The following is a 13,633-nucleotide window of genomic DNA, read 5'->3' as shown; positions in this document are numbered from 1 at the left end:
AGGAAAAAAATTATATAGAAGTCAATGGCTACCATCAACTGTCTGGTTACAAACATTCTACAAAATATCTTATTTAAAAGTTAACTATCCCTTTAAAAGAGAAAGAAAATCACAAAAGGCAGTGTTTATTTATTAAATCAGGCATGATTTTATTAAATAAAAACAAGTAATACAAAAGAAAAAAAAACTGTTCAACACTTTTTTTTACTGAAAAAAATTGTTTTTTGTTTTGTTTTTGAATGGACAGAGCATAATTTCAATATGGTCAGTTCTTTCTTTCTTTGTGAACCCACTAGCGAATTTACATGAGAATATGGAGTTAAAACATTTATAATATGGTAGCAAACAAACACATAATAACTATATATTGGTAATGAAGACAAAGAAAATTAAAATGTAATTACAATTTTTAATGAGAACTTTTTAGTGCCATTACATGAGGTTCAAGATACACATCATATTTCTTGTTTTATTGTGTGCATTTTGCAGCAAACAAATGCCATAGCCACTTCTACATACACAGAAGCATCAGTAAAATATCAATAAAATACAATAAACATTCTGAGATACCCAGAAAACAAAAATGCTGCATGCGTGTACCCTCTTACACATAAACCAAAATATAAAAATATATTGCATAAAATAAACAATAAAAAAATAACTGCTGAAAAAGACAGGATATATTAGATTTATTGTAGCAGTATATTAGCTGTAAATACTTTCCCTGGCCCTCGTTCCTTCCTAAAGAAACTCTCTGGCACAACCATTCAAGGCCTGAGCACTTTTTTTTTAATCCATATCATAACTGACAGGATCATCACAGTGCACACTGAGTCATTTACATTTAATCATTTAACAGACACCGTTATTTCCAAAGCGACTTAGAAAAAGGCAACTTCAAAAATCATGAGCAGAGGTGCTAGACAGATGAAGGATAACAGTTATGGAGGTAAATTCAAGACAATCACATTCAGAAATGGAAACACACAGGTTGTGTGGACGTGTTTGAGAATATAAAGCTGTACTTGTTTGGATGATCACGTCAGTCACAAATTCAAAGACAGCAGTACCATGCACATGTGGTAGCAATAACATATGACTATAGAAACTGGCTGTAAAAAACAGTTCCAGACAGTCAACTGGAACAAGGCAGGTGAATAGCATGGATTAACTTTTTTTCAAACACTGTTGACAGACAAACAGATTAGATATATTAGATATAGAAAACAAGCAGCTTAAAAAAAGTCCATCTTCCTGAAGCGGTAAAATTTCCATTTACTGCAGGGTAGAGGAGAGAAAAAGAAGAAGAATGTGATTAATCAAACATTCTTCTCTATAATGTGATGTGTACATGACTGAACAATGTCCAGGTTGTAAAAACTTGATATGTATCCTGCACATTGTAACCCTTTTCCAAAAGCTACAAAGTTGGTGTTAACTAAATCAGATGCCCTTAATTAAGGGCCTCATTCTCTCCAGATGTCTGTAAATAGAAAAGAAAAAAAGAAAGAAAAAAAAATCCTTTATTAGCTAACAAATTGAATTGGTCACTACTAAAGGCATTATGCTAACCATCACTGAAAAATCTGCTCTCATAAGAGACAAATTTACTGGCTTCATTAATGGAAGTTCCTGGTAAGGTGGTGGACAAATCTAGAAAATATTACATTCATTCTATGTTATATGAATAGTAAAAAAAAAATATATATACAAAAAAAGATTGCCATGTAAGCAAATAAATGATTTCGAGTTTATTTAAATGTTCAAATTTGATCAAATGTTTACTATATTTTTCCCTGAACAGGTAGCAATAAATGCTCAGTGTGCAATGTATAAATACTCTGTATGTACTTAATTTGAAATGATTAATGGATCCTCTTTTATATAGCAGTGCCGTAACCCCCATAGACACTGAGAGGGATATGTCCTCTTAATAATCAGATAGGCCAAATGGTCCCCCCAATATCTGACATTCCTAATGCTGCTCTGTGGTTCTTCATTACGCACCACTTTGTTTGTTGTTAAGATGACAAAGTGTTGTTAAGCTGGTGTGTGTGGTGGTCGTTCTGGCTCAATATGGCTGCCGCCGCATCATCCAAGTGGATGCTGCTCATTGGTGTTGCTTGAGGAGATTCCCCCCTTCCATATGTGAAGCGCTTTGAGGACCCAGAAAAGCACTATATAAATGTAACAAATTATTATTATTAATAAAGTAAAAAAAAATAAAAAAAAATAAAATGTGGGTGGTCAATGTCAAAATGGTTGAGACAAATCAAAGAATGCAAACAAAAGAAGATGTTTTGAAGAATGTTGGTAACCAGACAGTTGACGGCACCCATTGACTTATATAGTAGGAAAAAATACAATGGAAGCTACCACAACTGTCTGGGGACCAACATTCTTCAAAATATCTTATTTAAAAGTGAACTATCCATTTAAAAGAAAAAGAAAATGACACAGAACTCAAGTTAATGAGGACTGTGTGGTGTGCTGTGCTTAATTAATTAAGTTTAAGATATAAACAGCTGAACCCCCTAAACCTGGGTGGTTACAGCATCTTGGTTTAGAGATGCCGAGCAAGTAAGAGGCTCACCTGCTCAGATGTAGGCCAATTCTTTTTTTTCCATAACACCAACAGGAGGAATAGAACGATATTCAGTAGTAGAGAGAAAACAAGGACTCCATAACATGTTTTAATGGTACCTTGAAAAAAAAATATATATATATTTTGTTTTACAAAGAGATTTGCAGGGAGAGAGAGAAGAATGGCAAGCAAAAATAATTAGTCAGAAAAACCCACAGCTCTCACACTTACTCTGGGCATCTTTTAATTCTTTACCTGTAGTAAAAAGGGAAAACCATACAAAAGCATGAGATATAGAAGCCATCGTCAACTTAAAGGATGATACAGTGATATGAGAATTCATGATAAATTATAAAACGTGTGGTTTGTTGGCTTATGATTTTAAAGATGATCTAATATGGTTAATAGGGAGAAAAAAAAAGTTTTTTGTAATTATTGCAATGTACAAAATTATAAGTGATTAGTAAATGGCTATATTAGTGAGTTTAGTAATAAGTGACAATGCACAAACTGTGGAAATTTTATTAGTGCACCTGCTATATCTACTCAGACAATCATCAGCAAGTCAATGAGTATGAGTTTGTACACATAATGTTGACTTTGACCATGGCATGACTGTTCATACTAGTGTTTCAAAACACGATGATTTACACTCTCTCATATATGCACAATATGACGGATAGCCTGCCCAAGACCACACTGGATTACACTCCTTCTACACTCTTAGAAAAAGGTTTTATGGTGTTCTATATAGAATCCTAAGGTTCCTGACTCAATGTTAAAGAACCTTAATGCCTAAAAGGTTATATAAAAGAAGAAATGTCTTAAATGATTGCATAATACTTTCATGTTTAAAGTTTTATTTCAATTTTTTACTAGTGCTAAAGTATGTTTACGAGGTGTTTAATTCATAAAATGTAATAGAAGTAATGAATTACAACTATCCATAAAATGATCCTATGATTGGAACCCCCTTAAACAGTTCTGCGCCTGACAGAATTCTATTTAGAATGTTTTCTTCTAAGACTAATGCCACTAAAGGCACAGTCCTATCATGTTAAAGTGGCTGCTGAGTGAATACTGAAGGCATTATGCTACTCGAAGCGGCTCTCACAAGAGACAAACTTACTTTCTGTAGATGCTGATGAAACGGTGGACGAATCTACAAAATATTGCATATTCACATTAAAAACAGAATTAAATAAGGCCATAAAAGACTGATCTCCACATATGAGCAAAGCAAGCATATTTGCAGTTACATTTCTGTTTTATTCAAATCTGATCAAATTTGTACTATTATTTTTCTAAACAAAGGTAGGATTTAATGCTAACTGTATTAAATGCAAATGATAATCGTATTTATGCAACTCTACAGATTCGGGCCTGGTTTCACAGATAGGGTTTAGATTAAGCCAGGACTAGGCCTTAGTTAAATTAAGACATTTAAGTAGCTTTTATAAACGTGCCTTAGAAAAAAAACCTTACAGGTGTACATCTTGAAACCAAACAATGGCACTGATATATTTTAAGACATGCCAATTCAAGTAGCTTTCAGTTAAAACAGCTGAAACATGCATTTTAGTCTAGGACTAGGCGTAAGCCTTGTCTGTGAAACCGGGCATTGATGTCTTCAATACTGAATTTGCTTACTTTCAGGAGCAGTGAAGTTTGGGCTGACCGTTGTTAACGATGGTGAGCCTATGTATTAGAAGACGTGATATGATGTCAATTCAGATGACAGTCAAAGCATCTGTGCTGTAATCTGTTTTGAGTATTTGAATACAATACTGACTTTGCTTACTTTTATGAGCTGTGGTGATTGAATCGACCGTTGTAAAAAATGTTGTGTCTTATGTGATTTAACAGAAAACAGAGTATATTACAGTTAGATTCAACAGAACTATATAATACCAGGCATGTGCTCAGAAAGTGGATATATGTACAAAAATTGTTGACTAAATCTGTACTATAAAAATACAGTATGTATTTTTTTTTAAAGCCAAAAGCATGTAAATTACAACAGTTTGTGTTATGGCACACAAAAAAAAAAAACAGTTATCCTTTGAATATTAAGTTTTACCCAAGCATTATCTTCAGGTTCATATGTGGTTCAACAAGTAAAAAACCCAGAGATTCTTGTCAAAAATAGCAGACAGAAAAAGAGATACTTTGTGGCTAGTTTACCATATTACACCATCCATTTTACAACACCATATTAATAATTGGGTTTGTTTAGTAGTGGTTGTTTAGTTCATGTAGTTTCAAATAGTTGGATCTAACATAAAACTTTGATTTAAATATTTATATTCATATCCGTAAAAATTCATATTACACATGTACATGAATGATCTGTTAAAATTGTAATATTTGTGAATGAGTTAAAATATCTGTGTTTGCATATGTGAAAATAAAATAAAAACTGAGTTAGCTTACTTTCAACAGCAGTGATGCTTGGGCTGATCGTTGTTTTGCCTATGTGATAAAAAAAACGTAGTATATTACACATAGTTTCAACATATAGCAATGATTTCTGTGCTACAGCACACAGAGATGAATGTATAATACTGTGTGTTCTCAGAGAGCTATAGAAATCAGTTTCATGGAAATAATTCAGATTTAACAGTAAGAGTTACTAGAAACATCCAGACCAAATTTCATGACCCAACATCAAAGTCACAGTTTGTGTATATGTATGAAAAATAATCAGTTATCGTTTAAATACAACTTTTTTTTAGCACCGTTTTCAGCTTCATATCTGGTTCAGCAAGAATGGTAACAATTAAGTTTAAGATCCAATTCTCACTATTAAATAGTTGCTTATCAGCAAGCAAATTTCTAGGATATTGGCTATTTATTAATACTTATAAATTACATATTAATGCCTTATTCTGCATGACCATATTCTACATCCCTTAATCCTCCCAATACCTAAACTTAACAACTACCTTACTGACTGGCAAAAGTCGTAGTTAATAGTTGGTTAATAGTGAGAATAGGACCCTAAACTAAAAGGTGACCAAAACAACAACTCCTTTTAGAAAGAGAGAGAAAAATAAAAAAAGATACATTGTGGATAAAAGTCAAATAACTTACTTTTTGATGGACATTTCAGATCTAAGTAGAAAAGTGAGAGAATGTGAGCAAAATCTGCATTTTTCATTTATAACTACATATTTACCACTTCATGCAATTTTGACTGTATATTAAATATTCTGGCTTATTAAAGGTGCTGTATGTAGTTTTCAGCGACCTCTAGCGGTAATGTTTCAGATTGCAACCAAAAAGTTTACAAGTGCGTGCTCTTGCGCGTGCTCGAATTTATGAGCGAGCACTGTGGGTACCGAGACGCAACACACCGGCGAAAGCATCACACAATGCTGGAAACTAAAGTAAACTCCCACTGCAACGTTACAATAATAGGCTACTTTTATCAGCTAGACGTTGAACTAATGCTCCATGCTCGTGCCATGATAAGTATGGAACCCTATCAACCGTGCCGAATTTTGCCACTGCAAGCACCACTTCACATTTTCTTAAGGAAATGTACATTCTAGGTTTGTAGATAAGGTTTCTCCTTTATTCAAATGCCCTGCCGATGTTGAGCTGTGTTTTTTCACCCAAAGGTCATGCGATTCACGTCTGGCCTTACGAGCTTCAGTAGAACATTTATTTTTATTTTATTTTTATCAATATGTGGAGTTTGTGTTGGAGTCTGTGTTGTGCTAGGAGCAGGTCGTTGGTGTTCATCTTAGTGTCATCAGACATGTCATAAGTTGCATAAGTCATAAGTCCATGTCATAAGTTGCAGTGTCGTCGCTGTTGAGTGCAAAGTCAGTAAGCTAGACGAGGCGAGAGGCTCGGGAGCGCGCGTGCAGGTCACGTCACTGGTTTTCGCGGTAAATCCGACCCGGCACCTTCACATAAAAATAAGAATACTTGCTTTCCGAGGTAATAGCAAAACCCGCCAAGTGGATCATTTTAATGTGAGATTACAACCCCTTCACACACAGGCAATAAAAAAAGGATTCATTTTAGTAGAAAAGTTACATACAGCACCTTTAAATGTTTTCAGCTACTAATAGATGGAAGTCTTGCCAATGAGATTTATGGTGGCCATTGATCATTAATAAAGGTTGGGCAAAAAGGGAAAGAAACAGGGTAAATGATGAAAGGTTAAATGTCCATACCTGATACTGAGCCATTGCAAGATCTTCTGTACATATCCCCAAATACGGTTGCATTAACCCAGCTTACTGTGTAAGCATCTGTGCAATTGAGATCCGCACAAATCATTTCAAAATCATCGTTTTGAAAAATATTCTAGAAGAACAGGAAAATCATGCCGTCAGAAATTATTCTATTTGATATTCAAAACAGAATGACAAAAAATGATAGAATAAGAAGTATACTCACCGATAGCATTATTTCAAAAGTTTGTAGTATCTTGAATGTCTTCTTATCCTTTTTCTTATTTTTAGTCCGGGATGAACATAAATAGTTAATTACTGAAAGAAGCTCGTTCTCCTGATAAAACAGTCACACAGGACACACTGATTAAACAAGAAAATATCATAACCATAACATAACCATTATTATTTACCAAACTCAATTATTTAAACTAAAATCCATACCAGTATAGACTGACTGATAATTGCAGTTTTGTGGCTGAAGTTAATAAATTGTATAATATGTCTGTCTTTTTCTGTTCAAATACATACAACATACAACACTGCAAGTGGCTAATACTGCTTATTATACACAACTACCAATAAAAGTAAATAAGTAAATAAAAGTCATCTTATGTTGTTTGCTCTTACCTTCGTTTCAGATGGATACATTTTAATTTCGAATATGTGGTCTTCCAACAACTCATCATTCTATGAGGATTCAAAGAAGATACAGTACATGTATACATAATGTACATATTTAAGGAATCATACAGTCAGTATATATAGTAAATCATAAAGTCTGAAAGGGTGATTAGGATATCATCTTGTATCTTTTTTTTTTTTTACAATGATTGTAGATTATCCTGATTATTGCATGGCTAGATTTTGTAAAAAAAAAAACACCACACTACTACAATAGACATGAATCAAGCACATGGTTGTCAGGTACAACAGTTTACACTTTAGGGGTTATTACACAAAAATATTTGACCATGCACTCTATCGTCTATACAGTGACCTTAACAAGTATTTGGATGACACTTGTAGTAGAAATTTCATTACACATTTAAAATATCAAACCAAATGGCATCTGCAAACAAATGATGCTAGAGCCTTTCTAAAGAACTAATTTCACTTGTTTCAGTCTATTTTAACCTACAGTGGCCTAATAATATATTTTAACCTGGCCACTTTTAGACTGAATTGAATACTGTGTGGAGCAGAAAATATCAAAAACAATGAAGAATATACTCACCAAATGTGTCTTCAAATCATTACGCATGCATTCAGATTGGGCATGATGAATATAAGCGATGAGTGAAAATGCCTGTGAGGGAAAGAGAAGCAATCAAGTTCCTTCTCTGGACAGGAGAACATTCTCTGGACATTATTTCTATCATTTGAAATAATGTGTCTTATAAGTCTGTAAAACACTGTGACTAGGCTTCTTGTAATACAATGTAAACAACACTGAAAGGCTCAAACATTTCATTCCAAGGACCTCCACTATTAGCGAAGACTTAGTGATTATAACTCACAGTGATGAATATCCAGACTTTCCCAGTCATTACGGTGCTTTGTTAACCATCAGAGTTCAGCTCCATATAACACAATGCTTTGCTTGCTGATGCAAAAACATGGGAAACAAAGAGGAGAGTCAGAGGAAGAGAGAAAGTATTTAAGAAATGACACCAAAGATGGGCAAAAAATGAATCATATAAATTTAAGATTGACGGTTAGCTCATTCTATAATGGACTCAGTTTATTGATTCGTCTAGACAAATGCACTGTCTCTTTTATCTTCGTGACTAATGGTTCCACAGAGAAAGAAAAAGAAACATCTAGTGGTCTCTAGAGTAACTTTAATGGATTTTAAGGACACAGAGCATGTACATGCAACAATGAGTGCAAACTTCAAAGGTATTAACAAACACTAATATTACTGAACTGGAAAGAGTGTATACTCCTCAGTTATAAATCCTCTGAAGTTGTAAACCAAGTATACAAAATGTAAGCATTAATATCAGTAAGGACAAATGCATGCATGTGATTACACAAAATCTGTATTTCTCAACTCCAGTCCTCGGGACACACCTCCAATAATGTTTCAGATGTCTCCCTATTTCATTTAGGTGTTATAATTAGTGAGACATCTAAAACATTCTGGAAGGTGTGTCGCTATGGACTGGATTTGAGAAACACAGAATTACGCCACATTAATACCTGTTAAGTAACCAGAGGGACTCAAATATCAATGAAAGTGCAATTAAGCACTGGGCCCTTCACTACAGCACAGATTAGTGTAATGCATATTGATCCATATCACAAGGGTTTTAGCATTTAGGCCTGGTTTCACAGACAGGGCTTAGATAGGATTATTAATGACATATTGCAATTGGCCTGTGCCACGGGAAGTTGCCGCTGGACTGTGAAGCATTTTCAGTGGCACATGCCGCTTAAAGTTATGGTACAATAGGGATGAAACGTTTGATATTGAAAAGAAAAACGGTTTCATAATTGCTTACTCATTTTTTTATTCATTCACTAAGCCTTACATAACGCATGGCAGTTGAGTGCACAATGTGAAGGAGAAGAGAATTGGAGCATGTGTAGAAAAACGTACAGGAAGAACTGTACAGTAATCACACCTACAAATGCAACTATAGTGTATATATGTGTATACATACACTTAAATAGACACTTGTAGCTGATTGCAAAAGTTGTTTTAAAGTCGGCATGAAACGGAAGTTGCAAATGTCTTTTCTTCCCTATTGTGACATATATATATATATATATATATATATATATATATATATATATATATATATATATATATCCAATGAAATGCTTCCTTGGATGTTTGTGGTTTGCTATTGCTGTGATGTCATGTGAGCAACAGGTTTTCCCTCCTTCACGCCAGTCAACAAGTCATCAGAGATGAGAAGAGATGTCTTTGCAAGAAGGAGTGGAAGTTATTTTGATTAAAGGTTACGAGGGCTCATAAAATAATAATAATGATGTGCACAGTGCACTGATAAATCATTTTTAATAGTGTAGACTTGGAATTAAGCCTTTTCCCTTTATTATTTGTTTCACGGGACCAGACACCAGTTATCTTGCCAAGAAAAATCTTTTATTCTTATTTGTCAGGAGAGAAACTCGGAGAAGATGTTACATTCATGCCAGGTCTATGCGTTTCCGTGTTTCTCTTCCCTCACATCTCTTAGTTTCTCCCTCTCATCTCTTAGTTTCTCTGGAGTTGTACAGTAAGGTTGAGATTATTTACATCACTGAGCGGCTTCCTTTTATGGTAACAAACTATGTTGCTTGAGCTTTAAAAATGGAACGTAGCCTATATGTCATGCGAACACATGGCAAAATTCACTTCCATATATTAAGAACTATCTTTGTTGTTTACATCTGCATCAGTTGGAAACATGTTACAGTGCACACCTCTCTCATGCACTCAAACTCTCATGCACATAAAACTCTATAACTCTATAATATAATACAACTGATTATGAATATTAATAAAGAATAATAGTACAGATACATAATATTCAATAATAAAATAATGAAATTATTAAAAGATGAAATTTTAGTCTTCAAATAGCCTTAAATAGGCTACGCAAGGCACATATATTTGCATGCTTTTTTCTAATATTATTGCATTAGTATAATAAAGCCAAGGTCTAGTCATTATTTTTATTTGATTTTTAGCCCTACAACAGATGATGTGATTATCTCACTGAGGAGACGGTCTCGCGTATCCAGACATTCAAGACTGACAGCAGAAGGCCCAGGCGTGAGTGACCTCTGAGGCTGAGACCCTGCTTGTTGTGACCACAAACACAACTAGCCTATCCTTTATTATGGTCAGTAGTAGAACTTTTCATACTGTAACATGTTCTACAGATATTGGATAGGAATGGCTTTCACTCAAAACTCTCTAAAACCCCGTTAACCACACGGCGGCAACATGAATCGATCGATCTCATTCATTCTCCCACAGAGGACAATGAACAGACAACTGTTCAGGCAACGGTTAACACTGAATTATGGGCTACGTGTAGACAAACAGCTCGATGACCTCATAGCTGGCTACTGCAATGGATAGGCTACATGTCCTGAAGGTAGGCTATATGCAATATTATTAAGCATGCAACATCAGACATACCATTTTTTTTAACCCTCTGATGGTCCTCGGTCATTTCTGACCGAATAATTTTCTGTTTTGAATTTCTAAAAATCACAGCTTCATCGGAAGGTTATGATACTTGGTGACTTTTATGGCATTAGGTATGTGAATACAAAAAAAAAAAATCGAGGTCATGATCCGAGCATGCTAAGTGGTCGTAAAAAAAATACTCACACTCGTGGTCTTCGGTCAAAAATGACCGACCCATAGGAAATGAATGGGAAATTTACAAAAACACAACAATTCTCTGAATTTTTGTCTGTACAATCTACAAATCAGCCACGATTCTAAAAAAAAGTACACCGCAGTAAAGAGGTGACACTCTACAACATCAAGAGTGCAAAAAATTCACACCCACCCACACACACACACATACAAACACACGTTTATACACATACACACCAATAAATTCAGATTACAAAAATCTGTTTAGAATTTTTAAAAATCACAGCTTCATCAGAATGTTACGAAACTTGGTGACTTTTCTGGCATTAGGTATGTGAACACACAAAAAGAAATTGAGTTCATGATCCGAGCATGCTAAGTGGTCGTAAAAAAATTGTCACGATTTTGGTCTTAGGTCAAAAATGACCTCCATAGGAAATGAATGGGAAATTGACAAAAACACAAAAATTCTCTACAAATCGGCCACGATGCAGAAAAAAAGTGCTCAGCAATGAAGGGGTGAAACTCTAAAACATCAAGAGTGAAAAAAATAACATAATTAATAATTATAATTTATATATATATATATATATATATATATATATATATATATATATATATATATAATTAATATAATAATTATTAAAATTATTAAAATAATAATTAATAAAATGTTATAGACCTTGGCAAAAAGTATTATTTGAGAATTTCTAAAACAATACATTAAATCCACATCTTAAAAGTAATTTGGTCCAAAAACAACTAGAATTCACAAGCATCTCCATTTAGAGCTATACAGGCTAATAATACAGTTTAATAAATTGATTTTTTTTTCTTTTCTTTTTTCTGAAAGCCTAGTCTCTATTTTAACCGAAAATACTGCATAGAAGAAAAAAATTAATTAAAATTTTTTTTTTTTTAAACATTATTTTCATTGGCAAAAAATGGACTATAAATATTGCATAAATATTAATAAGTTCAATCAAATTGTCTCAAAATACTAAATTAAAAAGAATAAATATTATAGAACAAAAATAAATTGCATTGGTTTTTACTGGGATGGAGGAAGTTTCATTTTTAGGTGTCCAGTCACTTCTGACCGGGAAGGCCAAAAACGTGACTCCTAAACGAAGACCATCAGAGGGTTAAATAATGTATCTGAACCGTCAGTAGGCCTACAGTGTGATTACAAATATGCTGTCATCATACGTTGGGGAAATGCCTACTAAGTTAGGCTACTGTAGCCTACTGCCAAAACAAAAGGATGAAAACCTCGTTTCGCACAAAAATCCAGAGTGCTACTACACATGCTCCACATAACATGCCGTCACCAGGTGTGCAGCAGCCGTCAACTGCGAGTGTCAGTGGCAAGAAAACGTCAGTTGTCATTCCACTCAATATTAATACCGATACTGTCGGCTTTACATATCAGACAGCCGCACAACAGGACAGAAAAATCCGGAAAAGTAGCATAATATATAACTACCCAAACAATAGCTTTATCATTTGTATTCATATTTAATACGTAAATAAATAAATGTTGCAATAATAAAACCCCAATGGAGATTTTAATTCGAAAATCATACATCTAATAGCACTCTCTCAAATATACGACTTACCTTTCAGCCGCCTTGTCTTGATCTGCAACATACTTTCGCTTTCCTGCCTGAAGCAACGAGCCCCCTTGTGTTGCTGAGAGTTTAAAATCCCCCTAAGATACCAGACAGGAAACGGGAGAAAGTGACGGAGTGGAATATGAGTGTTTATTTAGAGTAAACGATGTTCTTACGTAGCGTGGGTTTACTGTGCTAAGAGTAGTGCTGTTTAAAAACCAACCGCAACTTTAGGCGCAATCTTTCATTGACAAATGGAGAAAGTCCCCACCCCCTTTGGCGGCACCGTTTGCTGTAGGACTTCTGATGTCAATCAAACTTTTTTTTGTTTAGCAACGTGTAATATAAAAGTAACAGGAATGCCACATGAATACCTACAATTTCATAGCAATATAAATCATTTTATTTGACCTTATTTACCTAAAGTGTCTCTCCAACAGTTAAGTTTGTCACAAAGGTAGTCAGACAGACTCTGCTTGAACACATTTCCCTGAGATGTTCATATACAAGAAGCCATTTAAAAGGCAAATATAAATGACAATTTCAAATTACAGTATAATTGAATATTACAATAACAGAACAATTCAATGTTGTTCCTCCTTAAAAAAAAAAACAAAAAAAAATTGGTACAAATCGGTAACAATACTTTGCAATATTTTAAGTAGTGGCCAAAAGTGATGTCCAGCCTAGGAAAATAAACATTTATTCGAATCACCCTTTATTCGAATATTATTAAAAACTTTTTTGTCAGCCTATTGCGTAGTTGGGCTTGGAGTCAATTGTTTTATTTGTGATAACGCAATGAAAAATGTTAAATTGTGCTGACATAATTTTGGGCCTGGCTGTCATACAAACAAATTATGAACATGCAAAAATGAGAGAACCAACAAAATATTAATAACTT

At 34.1% G+C, this 13,633-nt stretch overlaps 1 protein-coding gene across 7 annotated transcripts; it reads right to left on the bottom strand.

The window, feature by feature from the left end:
- Positions 1-395: 395 nt before the first annotated feature.
- Positions 396-12,996, bottom strand: LOC311294343 (uncharacterized protein). 7 transcript variants are annotated; one of them, XM_084415157.1, is made up of 15 exons: positions 12,736-12,996; positions 8,292-8,377; positions 8,009-8,080; positions 7,402-7,461; positions 6,998-7,108; positions 6,772-6,904; positions 5,678-5,698; positions 5,018-5,056; positions 4,386-4,433; positions 4,235-4,282; positions 3,714-3,746; positions 2,816-2,839; positions 2,594-2,703; positions 2,008-2,177; positions 396-1,278 (listed from the first exon to the last, which is right to left on the bottom strand). In XM_084415157.1, the coding sequence occupies exons 2-14, from the start codon at positions 8,319-8,321 to the stop codon at positions 2,022-2,024; spliced, it is 885 nt and encodes a 294-aa protein (XP_084271283.1). In that variant the 5' UTR covers positions 8,322-8,377; positions 12,736-12,996; the 3' UTR covers positions 396-1,278; positions 2,008-2,021. The 7 variants fall into 7 exon arrangements, with proteins under 7 accessions (XP_084271283.1, XP_084271288.1, XP_084271289.1 ...); XM_084415158.1 differs by lacking the exon at positions 396-1,278 and adding an exon at positions 1,356-1,483; XM_084415159.1 differs by lacking the exon at positions 396-1,278 and having other exon boundaries at positions 1,889-2,177; positions 12,736-12,827; positions 12,953-12,989.
- Between the last annotated feature and the right edge of the window lie 637 nt (positions 12,997-13,633).

This window comes from Rutilus rutilus (assembly GCF_951802725.1).
Source record: "Rutilus rutilus genome assembly, chromosome: 1".
NCBI classification, from domain to species: domain Eukaryota; kingdom Metazoa; phylum Chordata; class Actinopteri; order Cypriniformes; family Leuciscidae; genus Rutilus; species Rutilus rutilus.
This window is presented reverse-complemented; position numbering and strand designations above follow the sequence as displayed.